Raw genomic sequence first — 21,209 nt, forward strand, 5'->3', positions numbered from 1 at the left:
AGTTTAAGCTGTTTAAGCTGATTTATAGCTTTGTAATGACTTAAGTTCTCTGGCTTTGAGTGCTTAAAAAGGTTTTGAGGTCCTTTGAGCTCTTAATTGTAAAGGCCTTTCTGAACACTTTGAATGAGGATGCAGTACATACCCACTCCTGTAACCTGCACTGAGGGACTCCTCCCTTAGTGTGTTGTCTGAGCAGCCCAAGTTTCCCTGGGTACACTTCCATCCGCCCTTCTCTGGGGGGGGGGAAAGCCCAGGAGTTGGACATCCATGTGGTAGGGACAAATGACTACCCCAGGTGTGTGGACTGACCTTCCTCCATGCACCTGGTGAGTGTTGCGTGGGTAGGATAAACAGTGTGCGGGATGTTATGTCAAAGCTGTGTGGAAGTGCTGCATGTACCTCTGCCTGAGAAGTCCCAGCCAGGAGAATGACAGCCCTACCCCAGAGGACATCCTAATGTCCTTGTAATTACTGTGTTGGCAATTGCTAATTTTCCACCTGAACAAGAGTGTTGCAGTACCTCAGGGAATATATCTGTCCCTGTCAAGTTAACATTTTCAGGGCTCACTACTTTCTGGAGGTATTTGTGAGTAATACGAATAGTCAACATTTCTGTTTTTTACTGCCCTAGTGTCCTAAGACCAACTCTGTAGGGCCAGCCAGTCACTTCTGGCTGTGACTTGGGGTAACTGCTCAGGAAGAGATCCAAGTACGGCCTGGCTCTTTCCCTTGTGTGCCTTTCCAGGTGTGTTTAAGATCCCTGATGGGTGGTATCCAGATATGATGTGTTTAAATGGCCTTGAAAGACATACATTTGCATAACAATTTTTTAAATCATCTGTGTTTGGCTCTGTGGCATCTTGTGGTGCAGCTTAATTATGCACCATGGGGAAAAAGTCCTGCTTTTGTACTAAATTTCTTGCCTGGCAATTTCACTGGGGATATATCAGCCTTACGTTACGAATAATCTCTGTTGCAGCTTCAAGGTCTATTTAGCTCGTACTAGCCTAGAAACTCTTCCCACCTTCAATTTGTGCCTTTGTGCCTTGTCTAGTTCTCATGGAGAACTGCTCCCTCATGGAGCAGGCCGATGTTTTCTTAAATCTGTCTGCAGAGACATTCCTGAGGAGCAGCTCATTTAGTCAGTCATTTGTGTTGGATATTGCTTGAGTTACATTTGTCAGCATAGAATTTAATTTGCCATTTTGTCTCCCTGTCAGCATTGTAACTGCTTGTTTGGAAAGAGTTTGAAAATATATTTTATTTACACCAGAAAATAAATGTCTTACAGACATCAGTTTAAATAAGGATCCTCTGGAAACTTGCATGAAAGGTTACAATGGAAGCTGTTTTACAGTTTTACTTACTGTAATCACTACCAGCAACTGCAACATTTAGCTATAAAATGTGATACAAAGACAACCTTTTGCAGAGTGCTAACAGGTTTGAGAAGGGTTTTGCTCCTATTTCCTTATGCCAAAGCCTAAGGATGTTAGCTCCCAAAATTAGTAGACTCCCTTGATATACAGGGATGGTTGGGGTACTGAGGGCATTGGTAGGATCTAGATGAGTAGGTGTCCTCCTCAGCTACAGGTTAGTAGCCCCACTCTTTCCTAAGATTTTTCCTGGCCTATTTCAGCGTAAAGTAAAATGGTCTAAAGCAATTCCAGTTGATTTGTTTTGCAATATAATAATCAGGTCCCATACCTTAGGTGAGGAACTGAGAGCTTTCATCACTCTGGTGTTTGAAAAATCACATTTGACTGGACTTAGATGGACATGCACCTGGCATGCTTTCCCATGCTCTGCTCTTCATATGCAGGTAGAAATAACATGGAGCACAGCTCTGCCTCCTCCACTTTCTACAAGAGTCGCTCCCCTCCTCCTGTGGCACTTGATAAAGGGAGCTTTCAAAGCTTCTCCTTGCCTGCTGCGGGGGGACCCTCCTCTTCTTTCCATCTGTTTAAATCACTTCTGAGAGGCAATCAGGACTCAGACGATATAAATAAAAGAGAATAATATAATTAATGCCAGTCAGAATGGTTTTGTGGAAAATAGTTCTTACCAAATAAATGTGATGACAAATTTTGAATGTTTGGTAAATGGAGGCAGCTGTACTAGATGTCACATGAGGAGTTTGACTACAGGCACTGATTAAAAAAGCAGCACTATAGAATATCAGTGTAGCACACTTAACTGGATTAAGATCTTGGCTGACTGACATCTCAGATTTGTTAAGGAGAATCACTGTCAAATTAAAATATTTTGAATGGAGATCTGCAGAGTTTGGTAAATGCCTGAGAGTCCTCCACTATCCTTAATCAGTGCTCTAAAATCTGTGCTGAAAAAATATGCAGCTGACACAGTAGGCAAAAAGGCAACAAATGCTGGGGGCATGGTGTGCAGGTCTGTGCTTCTGAGCAATAAATGCACCCACTGCCCATGTGGGGACACGTGTCTGGTGTAACGCTGTGGCAAGGAGGGCTTGTGTTATCCTGAAAAATATAGACAGAGGAACAGCAAGAAGCAATGAAGTGTTTCCTGTGGCTGTGGAGTTGTGTCAGTTGTTCTGGCTCCCTGCAGCCAGGAAGCAAGTCTTAGCTAGCCTAAATTCCTCCCTGGCAGCAAAGGCAGACAAGACCTCCAGGGACTTGGTTAATTCATCATGCTAAGATAGATGCCTAAGATGAACCCTTCCCTGCGGTGCCTGTCTCTCTCCACAAAGGGGAGATGCTCAGTAAAGACTATCAAGATAACTTGTTCAGACTAAATGTCTGCTGTTCAGATGACAGAACCTTTATGAGATAAATTTCACCTCCATTTTCCATCATTAAACAATGAAACTAAAAGTTTTGAGAGGCAGCAAGAGCAAGCTGTCAGGATGATTTGAAAACTATCCAGTGGGTTCAGTTCAAGGGAGAGGCTAGCTAGCTTCTACCCACATTCAGAAAAAATAAGTATTTGTGTGGATGAAGCACTACCTTTGGGGCAAGAATGGAAGTAAAATTTTTCTTTAACTCCTCTGCTGTGCTTCGCACGAGAGAAGGCAGAAGAGAAGCTCTGGAAGCAAAGTGACAGATGAAGGAACTGGAGCTGGAAGGAGGCTTTGCCTCTGGGGTCAGGACTGCCACAGGGTTTAAATGTTTGATGTGCTGACCCAGTTCAGCTTCAGTCTGCACAAGTTCTGGAGGGGCCGAGCAACAAACACAGGCGTCACAGCTTCACAGCAATGAGGAAGGGCTTGGGTTCAGGTGCTCTTTATGGAAAGTGTCTGGTTTAGGGGTCACAGAGCTGAAAAGTAAATTCTGCTTTATTGCCACCTTCTCCCTGAACTGCCTTGTTGCCAGTGTCTTCTGATGCTCTTGGGTTCATTTTTTAGCTCTTTATAATCCAGTGTACTTGGCATTATCAAGAGCAAGCTATTAAAATTTTATTCAATTATAACTGAGTAGTTCAAAGGTAAAAATTTCTTAAAGGAGTCTTCGTCCCTCCTTCTCTAAGTTGTTGAGATCTTTTACCTCTGTTAATATTGCCTGGAGCTCCTGTCAGAAAAAGACCAGGACTTAAAAGATAATTCTGTCAAGGTGTCCAGACTGAGACAAACAGGGACTGAGTAGCTGGAATGCAAACAAGCCCATAGATGCGGGCCTTGGCACACCAGATCTGTTTGCCCACGTGTAATGGACTTCCTTTGGGGCAGCTATGTGCAATAGCCCTGTCTGTGTCTCCTCTTTGGCAGCCTGTGCATAGGCATTGCTTGGAGGAGTAATGCAGCAATCACCCCCCCTCCATCTTTCTGTGATACGCTGAGCAACCTGCACAAGCACTGCTTTACCGGCACCTTTCCTTAGCATCTGCCGTGTTTGTAAATGAGCAATGAGGCTGTAGCTGCATGGGTCGTAGGGAAAGCAGCTGCAGCTGCACAGAAATGCCAATGTAATATTAGAGCTGCAGTCAATTTTCAGTTTCAAAGCATCCGTGTTAGTACTGCCTTTGGGTTGCAAACACTGCTGTCTACAAACTTAAGTATTGTTATAAACAAAGAAAAATAGCCAAATTTTGTTTTCACGGCTGCCAGCAGCAGTAGCTAGAGCAGCTGTAGGGTGGCTGGGTTTGCATTCTCTGTCTTCTAATGTTTCTCTTCTAGAGACTGGTTTGGGGCCGCCTGAGAACATGTACGGTATTGTTCTTGATATTACAACGCCAGCACGTAAATGTTGTTTCATAAAGAAATTAATAGCTGTTTTTCAAACCTTGCTTTAATCACAAAGATCAAACCCAGTAGTAAGATGAGCCTTTTGAGCCTAGGAGCTGCCATGCTTGGAAATGGTGAGCATTCCCTTTAATACATGCTTCTCTGGAAGATAAGCAGCTCTCACAATATAGCTGGTTGATTGTGCCATGCTCTAACACATTTTGCAGAAAACCCTTTTATCTGCTGGTGTGTTTTATCATTCCTGGGGTGGGGAGTAAAAGTCCTAACCCTTTTTTCTCCAGTAACAGGATGTTCCTTGGAGAGGACGCTGCAGTGTGCTCTGCCCCAGCTGGAGCAGCTTTGCTTGCTGCCATGACATGAAGTACTGGAGGTGCTTCTGTGCCATGGAAATGTCAGTCCTGGTTCAGAGCTACCCTTTCGTATTCGCTCTGGGAAAGGGACTCTTACACTGGGTATATCTGGTATTTCTGTATCAGCCTAGGAATTGGACTGGATACAGTTGAAAAGAATAGTGTAAGGTACAGACTGGTACAGACTGAGGGCTAACAGGAAAATGAGCCCTGAGCATGGTGATCATTAAACACTGCTCAGTGTTTGTGTCTTCTCCCCTGCCCACCCCCCACCCCGCCAGTATACAAGCATGGTGCAGGGAGGAGACCGGGCAGAGCCTGTCAGCCTGCAGTCATGGAGGTGTTTCAAGTGCAGCTGTGCTAAACTAATTCAGGCAACCCAAAGCGTATATAAAAATTTCTTTTCATTTCTTGCTTTATTTATATTTATCATTCCTCCCTACAAACATGTTGCTTGGTGTAGTTAATCAAATCTTGGCCTGTATTTTGGGTGTCTTTTTGGTCACACCTTTGATCAAGAACTGTCTGTGGTAGTGGCTTGTGTGCTTGCTTGTGCCTATTTGGCCAGGATGGTGATGGGTCAGTTGTGACTTTCTGTATTTGGCAAATCATATTCACAGTATGGCTGTGGTTGAATAGAGAAAATGTAAGATATTAATATTAGTGGATGGATTAAAATACCAGCTGAGGATTCACTAGTCAGTCACATGGCTTTTGGTGACACTGAGAACCATGTGGCTCTGTCCCTTATGAGCTGGGTGTATCAACCCTAACATGCTGTTAATGCTAGGTCACACTTGGTCTCTCGTCTTCTCATCAAGACACTGAGATTTGACAGCTTGGTAGTGTAACGTATTAATGCCTTCACATCATCAGTGTCTTGCTTATGTGATCATCAAAATGCTAGAGCGGAAGTCCATTTAATCTCTCTGTGGCCACAGTCGTGGCATGTGCACCGCTGCCACATCATACTCGGAGCACTGATTCAGAGTGGCATATTTAAACACACAGCAAAGTTACTTTATCTCAGAAATAGCCATGTTCTTTAAGTGCTGGTTACAACTGGCATGTTGAAAAGCCCGCTGAATGCCACTCTTTCCAAAGATTTATTAGCAGATGCCAGTTTCCTGAGCAACAGCCAGCCCTTACCCACAGGGGTACATAAGTCAGTGTGGTATGGCAGCAGCTTCGGCATGACCTGGTGGTAGGGCTTACCTAGGTGCAGGTGACTCCCCAACAGTCTGCGTGAGATCGGCATTAACCAGCTCATCTGTATAGGGGTGGCCAGACACTCAGCTCCAGCCACCCCATCACCCTGTTACTGCTCTTCTCTTCTTGCAGAAGGGAGCTGCTGGGCTCAGTTTGTGGTCCACACAGTCACTAGCCACTGACGCTGGACTGCTAAAGCAAATGGATGGGTTGTGCAGAGGTGGATTATTCAAAGCAGCAGCAGAGTTATTTTCTGATGATCCACCATCATCCACAGCCCAGCTGTTGTTCTGTAACTGAAGTCTGCTAGCCGATTTTGGAAAAATATACACTTTTACATCCACTCTCTTCCCTACTCTAGTTACCACTACTTTCTGTTAGAAAGCTAAAACATCTAAGTTTCTAGAAGACTGACAAGACCTACAAGTGTTTCAAAAATATGAATAAAGGCTTTATTCATAATGCTGAGTATACTTCAAGCTCATCAAACTATATGCAATACGCCTGTTAAGTAAGCTACACATAAAAAGCATCACACATAGGCTGTACACACTGCTTGTGAAGCCCAAATATCCTTTCCCTCCACAGCTCTTTTGGACAAATGCCTGCCATTTGACTGGGCGTAGCTGCCTCTGCTGTGTGGTGCGTTCATCATTATCTCTTGATGTTTGGTTTTCTGAGACTAATGATACTACTTCTCTACTTGCCTTGTGATCAAAGCCTGTCCTTGCCATAGGAGCTTAGACTAGTGAGACACCATTTAAGACTCTTGGATCACTCTCCCGTCATGCCACTGGCTGGCTGTATGACAGCAGCATGTCCCTTATGCTCGTTCCCTGCCTCCTGGGCCTCTCTGTGGTGACCGCTCACCTCTGTGAAGAGCAGAAACCTGCAGCAAGGATGCACCGAGCCCTGTGTTGGTGCAGTGGAGGGCAGCTGAGGGGCGTGCCGACACAGTGGCTATGCAGATAAGTGGGAACCTCTCATCCTTTCCTTCCCCATCATCCTGTTATTTTTGTCAGAATGGAAATATTGCATTAAGCTGTTTCTGGTTCAGTGAAGGGGCATTTGCTATCCAAAGGCAGATTTTATTTGAATTTTCGTTCAAATGCCTCGTTAAGTGTCTCCTGATTTACTGTACGCGTGATTTTCCTGACATTCTTTTACAACATGCATCTTTATTCTTGGGGGAGGGGCAAAAGTAGTAACCCAGAGTCACAGATGACCATGTGACCAAACAGCCTAAGGTGCCCAGCATGGATGACACATGCATTATGTGCCTGTGGTGATACTGCTGCAGTGTTTTGAGATACACCATGCATAGTGGGTTTTCTACAGGTTCTCTTTCTCCCTTGTGCCTCACAGACCACTCTTTCCATTGTCTTCCCAGAATTACCGTTGCACCATTTTCCTGGAGAAAAATAGACCTTTGCTGCCACTCCAGAATGGCTGAATAAGTCCTTTTTAGCAGGACTCCAGTATATGCTCTGCCTTCTTGGGGAAATCCTTGGTGTTCAGAGAGTCCCAGTCATGCTCAGGCTCCGAGAAGCCTGTGCATCTAACTCTGTAGTTGTTGAAATTCAAAGGAGCCTGTGACGTGATAAACATGTGGGCATCGGGCAGGCACTACTGACGTAGTGGCCAGCAGGACCAGGCTACGCATACACTGCTGCAACAGGTCCCAAGTGTTAGTTACACCACAGCTAAAGCATGAATGGTTGGGAATGGCATTAGGCATGTAAAGACACAATCATCACTGTGTTCAACAGCCCCCATTTCAAGCCTCTAAACATGTGGGATGGTTTTTTTGGGTTTGGTTTTGTTTTGTTTTGTTTTTTTAATTGCTGGTGCCCCTTTTTTTCCTGAGAGTAGGCCCTCTATGGGACAGGTAGTAAATAACTGTCGTCCCTCAGCAGAATTACGTAAATTCTTCAGAAGACTTATTTTAAGCAGCTTAAGTGCTAAGTTTAACCACCTTAAAGACTTAAGGCTCTATCCATCCTAGACTAGCTCTGACACCTCAGAATACTTTCTGCACTGAAGTACGTTTCTAAATGTTGATGCTCAAGGTTTTATTTCGGGGCTTTCCCAAGCAGGGCTGCACTGGCAGCACAAGAGCATCCTCCACCAACAATGTACCACTGAGTCTTGTTTGCTGGCGGAGGCAAAGTCACCAGTGAGAAATTCCAGAGCATCAAATTTATGTTCTTTTATGTGTCCAGGTGATTCTGAATAAATGCTATTGAGAGCAAGGTTAGTCGAAGCAATTGCCAGACTAGCACTAACTCTTTTTCACATTGCTCATGGGGAGTAAACAGTCATCAACGCTTGTTTGCCTCAGCAGCAATGGTGCCAAAGCTGCAGCCGTGTTGGCAGACTGCACTGCTTCCTTGGTGGGAGCTGACAGTTTGACTTGCTCTGTCCACAGCTCATCAGCGATGGCAGTGTGGTGTATGCAGAAGCCCTCTGGGACCATGTCACGATGGACGACCAAGAGCTGGGATTCAAGGCCGGCGATGTCATTGAAGTAATGGATGCTACCAACAAGGAGTGGTGGTGGGGGAGGATTCTGGACAGCGAAGGCTGGTTTCCAGCTAGCTTTGTACGGGTAAGAGCTTGATGTTTCTTTATGCCTCTCCATTAGCACCAAGTGTTTGTTCTTTTTCTCCAGGTTCTGTAGTCACTCCTCAGCACTTTCACTGACAGAGGTAGTTGGTTCAACATGCATTGTTACTATTACTCTACACGGTATGTAGGACCTTCCTGGCTGGAGAAGCCCCTCTTTACATGAGTAAATCAGGGTAAGGGTGGTTCAGTTCCAGACTCTGGAGCTAAGCTAAACTGCGCTACCTGGGGAGCAGCCCTGCATGGTGGTTTGCAGCCTGTGCTCCTGCTGACCCATATGCATATTGGCTAGTTTGTCCCCAAGCACGCAGCCTCTCCTTCAGGAAAGAGCAACATATACTCTCCTGGAGGAATCCCAGATGCAGCTGGCAGGGGTCTTCACTCTAGCGTCTGCTTCAGACAGTATGGATAAGCATGGCACCAAATTTAGCTTTCTCCATAGAATCATAGAATCATTAAGGTTGGAAAAGACCTCTAGGATCAAGTCCAGCCATCAACCCAACACTACCATGTCTCCTAAACCGTGCCCTTAAGTGCCACATCTACACGTCTTTTAAATACCTCTAGGGATGGTGACTCCACCACCTCTCTGGGCAGCCTGTTCCAATGCCTGACCACTCTTTCAGTAAAGAAATTGTTCCTAATATCCAATCTAAACGTCCCCTGATGCAGCTCGAAGTCATTTCCTCCATCTGGTGCTGGGTCCAGTGCTATCCCACATCCCAAAGTATGCAACCACCTGACTCATGCACCTTCTTTTAGCCCAGGAGTTTTAAAAACATCAGGCTGGTGGGCTACCATGCAGCACTGTATCCCAGGCATTTAAAATGGAGGAGAAAAACCACAAAAAATGTCTCGTTGGTCATGTGGGACAACTGATGAGGGGGGAGATGTGAAACACTTGATGCTTGTGGGCCAAGGCTCTCCCCCAGTGCCAGCTACAAAGACCATATAGAAATAGCTATGTAGAACAGCCAGCACAGTCCCAGCTGTATACTGCAGAGGTTGAATTTCCAACAGAGCATTCTGAAACACATCAGAATTCTCTGTGTAAGTGGGGGGTAAAAGAAGAGTCTGGGTAGCTGCTGTGCACTCCTTTCCTGCTGTGAGGAAAAAGGCTTTTTTGCTTTCTTTGGGCTGTGACTGCTGGTGTGGATGCCTGATTCTGCTTTCACCACTTCAGGGCAGGCTCCTCAGTACTGCAAAGGCAATTAGGTGCCTAAGGGCAGAGATTCTCCGCCCTTTAGCTCTTTATCCGGGTCACTTCAGATCACAAGTGACCCAAAATCAGGTGAAGCATGAAAGGAGGTGATACGAGGTGATCTGGTGTGCGTAGCAAGTTCTCGGAGAAGTGGGGCAGATAGTGCTATAAAAGTTTTGAAATGCTTTGCTATAGATTGCAGGAGACAGTCTCAGCTGGATAACTATTACGAACGGTGGACCAAACTCTCAGCACTGGTGGGGATGGAAATGCTTTTTTCACAACCAAAACACAGGCCTTTTTTTTTTTCTTTTATGTTACTGATAAGTTGAATTGTTGCCCTGGCTGGCAAAAACTTGTGACAATATTTCAGGGGAAAGCAGACTGGCGCTAGCCGTTAGGGACACAGAGTAAGAAGTTCTTTTAGCTGAGTAATTACAGCACTTTATTCAAGCATCTGAGTGAAGATTTCCAGCTAATTATCACTGGTTCTCAAGCTTACTGCTGGGAAGGCTGGTATGTTTGGGGATTTGGATAAATATCGAGGTCTCTCAGTTAACTCCACACAGGTTTCAGGCAAAGGTTTGAGTTTAAGACTAGCCAATGTTGTTCTGCTCATAGTGAAGGAAAACCAGGATTGCATGTCTTGAGGGCTTCACCAGCTGTAACAGTGAGTAAATGTAATCTCTGCCTATGCTGACAAGGGATAGGTATGCACTGTTTTTATATGTAGATATATATGTGAATATAGTGGTAAGTAATCCTGCCTAGAAAAAACTGCATTAGAAGTTTAAAGCAGGTCTGTGTCATTGTACTAAAAATGCCTATAGCTACGCATGTTCCTACTTCAGTGTTTTTCACTTCTCTGTGCTGAGTTGTGTACAAAACATTCCCATGGGCGCTCTAAGAGCTATAATACTACTACGTAAAAGAAAGCTCATAAGTGAAATGCACTGATAATTGCCTGCTATTAAATAAGGTACTTTGCTGTTGTTGACAATATACTCCGTAGGTAGTGTGCCTACAAAAGGCTGATGTTTTTCTCTGCTCATGCTGTGCTGCCATCTGATGGGCATTGTGAAGGAACCATGAGTTTCACACACAGCCCTGTAATGTAATGCCATTCCTTACCACATTATAAGCCCGCTGGCATCTGTATCAGCTTTATACTAACAATAGGTTATCTTTAAATAATCTTGGGGAAAGCGATACTGAGAGGCCATCCATTATTTATAGTATAAGAACAACAATAAAGCTATATAAAAAAGCAACTATTAACTGGTTCCCCCGCCCGCCTCCCCCCCCGCCCCAAACACCCCCTCCCAAGTCCCTAAGCAGATTTCACTTGATAAACCTTTTCCTGTCCTGATTTTGTATGTGTTCTTCCTGGAGGACTCCATATCATTCTTGTGACTTCTGTCCACAAGGGATGCCTGCTTAAAACCACCCATGTCACAGAGTAGGAGCAGCTGTCATGTGGCTTGAAAGCACCCTCCCAAAACCGGCTGTCTAGCCTTAGCTTCCCCAAGGGGGAAATATGTTTACAAGTAATATACATGTAGCAGCCCTCCTCGCTCCTTATCCTAGCTCAATCTTTGTCTGCCATTCAGTCAAGTGCCCCAAACTTCTTTTCCTCGAAAGACTTGTGTTTAGCAATACCAACGATGAGCATCTTGTGTATCTGGCACAGCTGCGAGTAAATCAGGATGAACCCATGGAAGATTATCCCCTGAAGGTAGAGGGTGGCAAAGAGGACGACTCCAGCAGTGGTACCCGCCGCTTTGGGATGGGGCAGACCACCAAAGATCAAATGAGGACCAACGTCATTAATGAGATCATAAGCACAGAGAGAGACTACATCAAGCACCTGAAGGACATTTGTGAGGTAACGGAATAAACGGGGAAGTGAATGTCAGAACTTGTCTGAAGGATAATAAAGTATTCTTGCCCAGAGAGTTACCCTAAGCAGGTAACTTTTCTGAAAATGAGACTGTATTTCCATCAGAGCCTGCTCACCTAAATGGCGTTGCATGCTTAGAAAACAGGAGGTGATTCATTACAGCAATATCCCAAATGCCTCTGTATTTGGAGCACCCACTTAGGCTCTGATTAATTCAATTTCCTAAGCCAGAGAAAAGTAAATGTCTAGCATTGCTGTCCTCTTTAATATATGTTTTGAGGTAATATAATAACTCCAGCCTTCAGGCAAGTCATGCTCATATCAAAACAACTGGGGGATGTTCAGCCAATTAGGTCTTTCACTTCCAAATATGCTGAGTATTGCGACACCTATTCCAGAAGATGCATGCTGTCATATATGCTGGGGTAAATGAAGGTAATTGAAAAGAGTTTTGCAGAAGCATAGTTCTTCACTGAAATGACACAAAAATGTAGTGCCTTACAGGAGAGCCAGCTAGGGCAAAGCAGCACATACTTACCAAGCAAGCCTCTCCTCCTGCAGTGTCGTGTGTGCGTCCCCCCATGTCCTTTGTGTCCTCCTCCTCCCTTGAGTCAACCAGGCATTTCCCAACACAAGCATCCAAAACAGATCTGCTATTGGATTTAATTGGCCTAAATCTATCAGTCGATCAATGCTGGGGTCAGAACACCTGTAGCCTGCAGGCAGATAAAGGTGTTTTTAATAGGAGACAAAGCAGCTCTGGGACTCCTTCAAGTGTGGATTACAGTACCGTTTAAGGCAGTGATGTAGCTGTGGCTTGGAAATAATAGCTAAAACAGGGATGCACCTATGCAGGAAGCGGGTACAGGAACTTGGTGTTCAACTGACTACAGTCCACAGGGTTTTCTGTTGGTAACCAAAGGCCACAGAACAAATGCTCAGGAAGCTTTCCCATTTGGTTTCCTCCTAGGGTTACATTAAACAGTGCCGCAAAAGAGCTGACATGTTTACAGAAGAACAGCTGAAGACAATCTTTGGGAATATTGAGGACATCTACAGGTGCCAGAAAAAATTCGTTAAAGCACTAGAGAAGAAATTCAACAAAGACCACCCACATTTGAGTGAGGTCGGCTCATGCTTCTTAGAATATGTAAGTAAAATTGACTTCATGGTAAAGGGTAGCTGAGCATGGATTAAACCAGATGATATAGAAATTGACCTGACGGAACTGAAGCTCTGTTTAAAAAAGACCCACGTACACCCCTCCACCCACCCCCCGTTCAACCACTACCCACCTCCCAAACAAACATCCTCTAGCTCTTGTGGCTGTGAAGAGAACATTTTCAAAGTGCCTCAGTTTCTGAGCACTTTACTTCCTGCCAGACCATGCTACTTTACACAAAAATTTATGAAGATTCCAAATCTTGAGCTGGACCTGAGTTTACAGCTATGGTATTTTCAGGTCACTGCAGGATCAGCAACTGCTGATCCAGTCATTAAAAGCATTCAGCTGAGCACAGGCCAGAGTACACGGAAAGGTCTTGTTCTCTTGGATAAGCTGCACATTCCGTAACTTGTAATATGCACTGCCCATCCCCTACTTTAGGTCTCCAGGCTTCAAAGTGTGGGGAGGATACAAATTACGAAACAGCCCCATGTGATAAAAGGGTAGGACCTACACAGGAAACTCACACACAGCAGGTTGAGCCGGGCCATCACCCTGAAGAATAGGGACAGTAAATCCCTCATTTCCCTTGCAGCAAACAGAGTTTCAGATATACTCTGAATACTGCAACAACCACCCCAACGCCTGCATGGAGCTGTCCCGCCTCACCAAAGTTAACAAGTACGTCTACTTCTTCGAAGCCTGCCGCTTGCTGCAGAAGATGATCGACATTTCTCTGGATGGTTTTCTGCTGACTCCCGTGCAGAAAATCTGCAAATATCCGCTGCAACTGGCTGAATTGCTCAAATATACCAATCCCCAGCACAGGTAGGTCAGCATGGCAGGGAGGGAAGGAGTGAGACTGGTCTTGTGGAAATGGACTAATGCAGAATCGTGTACTGAGGGCAGCTTGCCAAGAGCAAGCGATACTATGATTCTTCTGTGTTACCTTGTAGAAACCAGGAAAAAAAAAGGGTTTTTTTTCTATCAAATACATCATTTTCCATTACAGTAGCACTAGGCTTTCCTGTCTGTTACAGACCTGGGGTTGCAAGGTCTGGCTTATTAATGGTACTTTTCTGTTTTATTTGGCCCACATATCTGATACCAGCACATACATACTTCAGAGTTAAATGTTTCCAGTGGTGGTGTTGAAAACTTTGCCTCCAAAAGCACTGTTTGAAATACCCCAAAATGTCCATGCAACTACACCATAGCACGTCAGGGCTGAGTGGTAGTCATGACTTTTGGTCAGTGCTTCCCCAGTGGGAAAGCGTGGCCTACAGGAGTCAAGCCACGCACACTCTTCAGCACTAGCTCAAAAGCCTCCAAATCCATGGCTCTGTTTCAGAATGGTTTTAAGCATGGCTTATTAAATCTATAAGCAGGTTGTTCTGAAGCTGACCCCTTAACAGAAAGCTCCTTAATGCAGTACACAGATGTTTTGAAAATTGCGTTAAGAGACAAGTTGTGCAGAACAGCCCCTTCCCAGCTACTTTAAACTCGGCAGAAGTAGCTGATGGCAGCAGATGGTGCGTGGGGGAGGGTAGATAAGCTTCTGTCCTACCCTTCCAGATAAACCATCAGCTCCTATTTGAAACACAGGCAGTTATTGCTGAGATGCCTTACCTATGCATGATAGTCCCTGCATGAAAACAGCGGCCTTATGAATACATTGTGTTATGTGGAAAGCCCTGGAGATTCTTCCAGCAACTTGTATTTACACCTCTGTGGCTAAATTTGATTGCTTACCCACTTCCTTTCCACAAACTGGGCCTGGATTTGTTACAAGACTACCATCTGTGCCTCAAAACCAGCACACATCTGAAAAGCTGCCCACAGAAACACGTACCTCAGACTTCCAGTATAAAACAGCTGGGATAAGTGCAAGTGGAACTCATGTTTTCTGCTCTCCAGCCCTAGACCATGGTAGACTGCACTCCTTTGGAGTGTAGATACAATAAGCACGTGTCATTTTGTCATGCCTAACACCTCTGCTCTACCCTAGGGATTTTAAAGATGTTGAAGCTGCCTTAAATGCCATGAAGAACGTTGCTCGGCTCATCAATGAGAGAAAGCGGCGGCTGGAGAACATTGACAAAATTGCTCAGTGGCAGAGTTCGATAGAAGACTGGGAGGTAAGAAAGAGACTTACTTTCCCCATCAATTGAATGTTCTGTGTTGCCCTGCTCCCCCTGCCCCCCGCAACAGCTTCTGCCTACACCAAGATGTTTGCAGGGATTACTATGCAGCTATACCTTAGTTCTGCAGCCCCACTCTGTGTGTGTGTGTGGGGTGGTGGTGTTCAAACAGATGTGCTCTTTTAGTACAACTGAAAAGGTCTAGCACATAACCCAGCTAGACCAGCTGCCTTTGCATGTTCCCTACTATTTTTGCTTCCGCATTTTCCTTGCAGAATAAAATTAGCATGTAGGCTGTGAAATCCTATTATTTTCTTCCTGCCCCCCGTTTTGTCTTGAGTGATTTCGAACTCTCAAGATGGGCAGAATTGCCCCTTAATGCTTAATAAGCCACGTTATTCTTGCAGAAAGGCAAGCTCTGCTAGAGTGGCAAAGGAAGCCAAGGTTCCCCATAGCCTCATTAGAAAAAAAATGCTAAATTAAAGGAACAAAACTACTAATTCTCTAAATCCTAGACTCAATAAAGCCAGACCATCTCCCTCCCCAAGGATGTCAGGCTAAACTCTCAGCTCTCTGCTTATGTGCCTCCTTGAACATCAGGGATGGATCAGCTGCCCTGAGCAGACTCCCTGAAACAGGAGATTTTTTTTTCATTTAACACACTATGGTTCTTATCAAATTCAGTTCCCATTCCCTGGGTTCCAAGGGCACGGTGTCTCCCTGCTGTGACAAGGACTGTCCTCCAGCTCAGAGGCTCCCTCTCATTCCCAGAGGAGAGTTTCCTAGACAGGAGTTCAGGTCCCACAGCCAAGCTGAGGGTCACCTATGAGACTACAGGCTTATTTCTCCTCCTGTTTTCAGATGGCTGAGACCAACATGTTTTTTGTGCTGTTCTCAGGGTGAAGATGTCCTAGTCAGAAGCTCAGAACTCATCTATTCTGGGGAATTAACCAAAATCTCCCACCCTCAAGCCAAGAGCCAGCAGAGGATGTTCTTCCTCTTCGATCACCAGCTTGTCTGCTGCAAGAAGGTAACCTCACTAGCCCAGCACAAATGCTATCTATTAAATGCTAAAGAATGTGAGTGAACTCCTTCTCTACCCCTTTGTTTCCTTAATATCTACTGGCAACATACGTGCTTCTGGTGCAGAGACTTTTTATGTGCATTCACTGTAATCTTTTCTCTGACATCCTGGTATGTTCTGCACACCTGACCACAGCGATAAGCTACAGGAACTAACTACTGGCCTATGTCTTAAGCAAGAGAGGAAAACATCGCACTGCTTCTAGAGTTAGTGTATGGGTTTATTTTATACAACTAAAGTATGAGCATTGTCACCCCTTTTTTTTAAAGATATTTTTTCAACTGCACTACCACATGGGATTAATACATTCAGAAGGTAACTGCAGCTTTGATGAAGAGCTGTGGGCCTTGACAATAAATAACACCATATTAACATCATATGTAAGTCTGTAAGTACAGCCCTTTATATTTTTCATAACCTACGTAATAAAAGAGAACTTCCTTCATAGAGCAAATGAAAGATATCTTCCACTGGAATTTCAGAACTGAACGTGTCAATTTGTTTTTTTGCATGATCCATGGCATATAGGTAGCTCCAGGTAACTTAGGCATGAGACCCTCACTGTTTTATCACTGCTCTCAAATTTACTTTTCATTGTCAACACAAATACCCAAAGCATTTTTTTTAGGTTTCTAACTGGAACCCAAATAGGATTCAAATACTTTTTTTCTGACGCTGGCTTAATGAGGATTTGGGATCACACGTAAGAACACAAGCTTACTCTCCTTCAGAGGTCTTCAGGGCAGCTGATACCCACCACGGTAGATGCCAGCCTGTCCTGACCCCACTGCTCAAAGAAACCATCCGGTTCCCCTCACTCACTGCCAATGGTATCAACAGGAGCTTAGCACTGCGATTCCAGAGATGCAAATCCAGTATCAATTTTTTTCTTACAGAACTGTAATGACTGCCAAGATTAAATTACTCCATCATATCAAAGAAAATGAATGTTTAAGGAAGGGACAGGACAGGAACAGTAACTTCCATATAAGTCTGTGTGATCTCTCTTGCAGGACCTTCTGCGTCGGGACATCTTGTATTATAAGAGTCGGATCAACATGGATGATATGGAAATACTGGATGTAGAAGATGGGAAGGACAAGGACTTCAACATCAGTGTGAAAAATGCATTTAAGTTGCACTGCCGAGACACTGAGGAAGTCCACTTATTCTGTGCAAAAAAGCCTGAGCAGAAACAGCGCTGGCTGAAGGCATTTGAGAATGAAAGGCGACAGGTTCAGCTCGACCAGGAGACAGGTATGGAAAGAGCAAAGCTGTCAGGCAGCAGGGCTTTTGGGGTGTTTTGTGGTTTTTTTCCCCCCTGTCCTTTTTTTAACCACCAGCCAATGCATAAGAGTGGAAACGGGGGGATGATAGTCCATGCTCCAGTCCAGCCATGGGCTGCTGAATTGCATATTCTGAATGAGTCCATGGAACTGGAGGAAAAAAAAAACCCAAACCACCAAGAGCAGACACTGCAGCATGTCCTCAGGGAGGCTGATGTGTCTTTACTGAGTTCAGGCAGGGCTGACAAAACAGTCAGTATTTTGCAGTGTAGTGTGAGTGCCCAACTCGGCCATATCTATACAAAACATGTTCAGTCAAGGGTTCTCATTGCTGCTTGATTCAGATGTGTGTGAACTAATGAGATTTGAACTGCAACGGGTCTGGACTGGCTTCCTCACCCAGCAAAGCACGGGGTAGAAGAGCAGACAAACTTTGCATGAGAGGTAAGGAGAGTTGCGCAGCACAGGCTGGGGTGGTGGGCCAGGGGGGCAGTACATGCCCCTCCCACCTTTGGGAGTAGTTTTAGCTTGTGACCTCTCACCTCAGGCATTTTCCTACCCGTGTTTCCCTTACTGTCTATGCCAGTGTCTTCCCATGAGAAACAAAATGACAACCTGCTGCTGACAAACTCTATTTTATCTTCAAGGTTTTTCAATCACAGAAGTGCAGAAAAAACAGGCAATGCTGAATGCCAGCAAGCAGCACCATACTGGGAAGCCTAAGGGTGAGTCACACCTGAGCATATAAGTGCTGCCAGAACTGGGGGTGGGGGGTGGTTCTACATGTACTGTATGGGAGCATTTTCAATGAAGCGGCATTAACAAACTCTTGAGAAGGCCAGATGGTGAGCTCTGATGTGACAATCTGCAGTATAGTTCCTGGCAGATTCAGATGGCTGGAGTCAGGAAACTACTCCTAGCTAATCGCTGAGCACTGTGCCAGGAATCAGTGATGTACAAGCAGGCAGCTTCGGTCCAAAGGCTAGTTCACAGCCTCACCCTAGAAGCCAGGCTCTCCAGGCAGTGTGGCATTCCCTGTGTGATAATCCCCATGACTGGGCATTGGACTCAACGTATCTTCAAGGTCTTTTCCAACCTAAACAATTCTATGATGCAAAGAGGGTCCATAAAGGTAACCACAGGGACTGTTCCTGCCTGGGTAGTTGTGCCTGAGGAATATGCTATGAAACCTGTCATTTTGGCGGAATGCCACAGGTAGGTACCAGGCTCACTGACAGAGCTGTTCATTAAAACTTTAAGAGACAAGGAAGATTTAGGGGAGCGTGAACTCAAGCTACAGAAAGGAAGGCTCCTGTACCCACAGCACTCTCAGCTGAAGAATCCTGCTAACCCACTTTGTGATGCCACCACACCTCTTTATATCCAGAGGAAGAGACGCCACTTGCTTTCCTCTGGACCCACAGAGACACAACCACTTCCTCTTGGTGGTACGAGCCGGCAGTTATAGCCTAGCCAAGTATCCAGTAAGAAAGCTTGGCTAAAATTCAAAACAATTCAGAGGTGAGATTTAGCTGCAAAGAGAGGAAAGTTTGAAAGGAGGCCAGACCTCTCTGACAGAGCAAAGCCCTAGGGGCAAAGCAGTAGAGGAGACCCCACAAGCCAGCCCCAGCCACAGGCAAGGCACTGGCCATCATGACTCGGAAATCCAGCACAGGAAGGTGTAACAGGCAACAGAGGCACACTCGCATCAGCTGCTTCTCCCAAAACAACCAAAGTCACCAGTTAAGCTTGTCACTAATGGTGAGCTATGGCTGTTTAGCCCTGTTGTAGTGGTGACAGAACAACTCTCAGTTATGCTTCGTGTTTCTGGGACTTCCACAGCATCAAATCTAATCCCAAAAGGCAGTGTTGAAATGAAGAGTAATACTAAGACAAACCCAATTCACTCCCCTGCAGCTTTAACAGGGACTGGATGGGGCGGGGTGCAGGAGGGAGCTGTGCTCAACTAACATGCTTCCCCATCTCCTTCTCACCACAGCTGTCACCAGGCCATACTATGACTTTCTGATGCGTCAGAAGCATCCCACCCTGCCTACCACGCTCCCTCAGCAGCAAGTCTTCATGCTGGCAGAGCCCAAGCGCAAGCCCTCGAACTTCTGGCAGAACATCAGCAGGCTGACACCCTTCCGGAAATAAGGGCAGCCCCATGTTTGTGCCTGAACCCCTTCTGAGAAAGCACTTTATCCATCAGTCCTGGGAGGTGGAGCCCAGGTTCTTCCAATCCTTTGTTTACAGAGGATGGCACACGTGCTCCAGCCTTCCCTATTTATTTTGCAGACCGACTGAGCGCACTGGCTCCGAGGTGAGACACTGCGTGTGTGTGCTTGCACACACATCTGCGTTTGTGCCAGTCCCATCGAGCCAGCCTTGCACGGCGCCCAAGAGGCAAACTTCCAGGAAGAGATCACAGCAGGGAGCCTGACATGTTTCATCTGAAGAGATTTTGCCTGTCAGCTGTACTTTGACTTGCTCCTTCCAACTGAGAACACTACTGCTGTCTGGCAGCTGTCAGAGAGGGGATGGCGGCTGATACACCTGCCCGCTCCATGTCCGCTGACGTGCTCGGAACAAGAGTTCACAGTCACTGACATTACACATTTTCCATGGAGGGATAATCCCTTCTGCTCTCTGCCCACCCCCACTCCCCACGTTTCTCAGAGACATGATCCTCCCACACACTAATTCAGTTAGCCTTCGCAGGCACTCAGACAAGACAACAGTGAGTATCACACTGTGACCTTTTTCTTTCCTTTAGTTCAACACCACTGATGAATTATATAGTACATTAAACTGTGCCAATCAACCTGCAGCATGAGTAAAGTTCAAGAATCTCTCTAGTGGGTTTGAGTTACATAAGTTAGAAAAACGTGCCTAATTAATACCATACTCAACTCCTTAGGTTCTCGTCTCTCCATCATTCTGCCATATTTCCTGGCCAATGAAAATGCTCATTGTTTGTAATGTGTTTATTTATGGTAAAAAACAGAACTGTGTATTTTGTAAGTCTGTAATTGTTCTTGTCAGATGTTGTTAACTTGATGCCTGTTTTGTCTTTTTTTTTTTTTTTTTTTTTTAAGAAAGCTCGATATTTGCAAACCCAGCTCCCAGAAGTCAGAACCTACAGTTCAACTCAAAGACTAAAAGCAGGGCTGTTATGCAAACTCCCACAGACCCTCACTTCAAGGGGTATTACTACAGCTTTTTGACACCTTTAAGAAATGGAAAGCCACTTTAGAAAGCCCTGAATTTGGCATTAAAAGCCTCACTTTTAAGAACCCAAGTTTCAAACTGTGGCCAAAAAGAATTAATTTAAATCTTGGTTAGCAAAAGGAAAGATCTGCCTTACCATAGTGAGAGTTAGAAGCCATACTGACTGAATTCCCTAGCTTAGGAGACATCCCATGACATTGGAAGGAAGACACCTGCTCACTCCAACATGAAGCTAGTGTGAGCCAGCACTAACTGTCTGCAGAGCTCAGAAGTCCAGTGTTAGTTGATGCTGTAGCTGACCAAAGTCTGGTCATCCAGGGATATGAATTCAGTAGCACGTACAAAGTCATTCTTGCACTATATCTCCCCCTCAGACCAGGGGCAACATTTAATTTCATAAAGAAACTAGTAAAAGTGACTCTCGGCCTGTGTTTGTCTCCAACATGTCTATCTGTGTGAACTTAAGTTTCTCTTCAAAGTCACTGTAGAGATTCTGCTCTTGCAGCTTAAGAGAACAACCACTGATCAAGAGAAGTCGTCCTAGAAGGTTATCCTCAAAGCAGCCACCCTTTGGGTGGAAGGCTGGTGAAGCAGAGGCTGTACCGGAGACATACCGGTCACATACAACACCGATCAAGGTTAGCAAGCCACCAGCTCCCACATTCCTGCTAGTTACTTGAATGGAAAGCATGGCTAGGAAACATCAATAAAGCTGCAGGGGATGCTCAAGCCCACTTTGAGCAATATGGCATTAAAAAGGAACAGCAAACACTAAGACGTAAGAAACGTACTTGAAAGAGA

The 21,209-nt window shown here is 45.2% G+C and overlaps 1 protein-coding gene across 4 annotated transcripts in view; it reads left to right on the top strand.

The window, feature by feature from the left end:
• ARHGEF4 (Rho guanine nucleotide exchange factor 4) overlaps window positions 1-20,269 on the top strand; it is a 227,462-nt gene extending 207,193 nt beyond the window's left edge. For all 4 annotated transcript variants that reach the window (XM_075099358.1, XM_075099359.1, XM_075099360.1 and 1 more), the window contains 9 exons: window positions 8,204-8,383; window positions 11,292-11,486; window positions 12,472-12,651; window positions 13,262-13,494; window positions 14,675-14,804; window positions 15,706-15,837; window positions 16,905-17,148; window positions 17,825-17,902; window positions 19,177-20,269. In XM_075099358.1, the coding sequence (XP_074955459.1) occupies window positions 8,204-8,383; window positions 11,292-11,486; window positions 12,472-12,651; window positions 13,262-13,494; window positions 14,675-14,804; window positions 15,706-15,837; window positions 16,905-17,148; window positions 17,825-17,902; window positions 19,177-19,334 (1,530 nt within the window). In that variant the 3' untranslated portion in view covers window positions 19,335-20,269. The remainder of the gene's footprint in view (window positions 1-8,203; window positions 8,384-11,291; window positions 11,487-12,471; window positions 12,652-13,261; window positions 13,495-14,674; window positions 14,805-15,705; window positions 15,838-16,904; window positions 17,149-17,824; window positions 17,903-19,176) is intronic.
• The last annotated feature ends 940 nt before the right edge of the window (window positions 20,270-21,209 follow it).

Source organism: Phalacrocorax aristotelis, chromosome 7 (assembly GCF_949628215.1).
Source record: "Phalacrocorax aristotelis chromosome 7, bGulAri2.1, whole genome shotgun sequence".
Classification (NCBI taxonomy): Eukaryota; Metazoa; Chordata; class Aves; order Suliformes; family Phalacrocoracidae; genus Phalacrocorax; species Phalacrocorax aristotelis.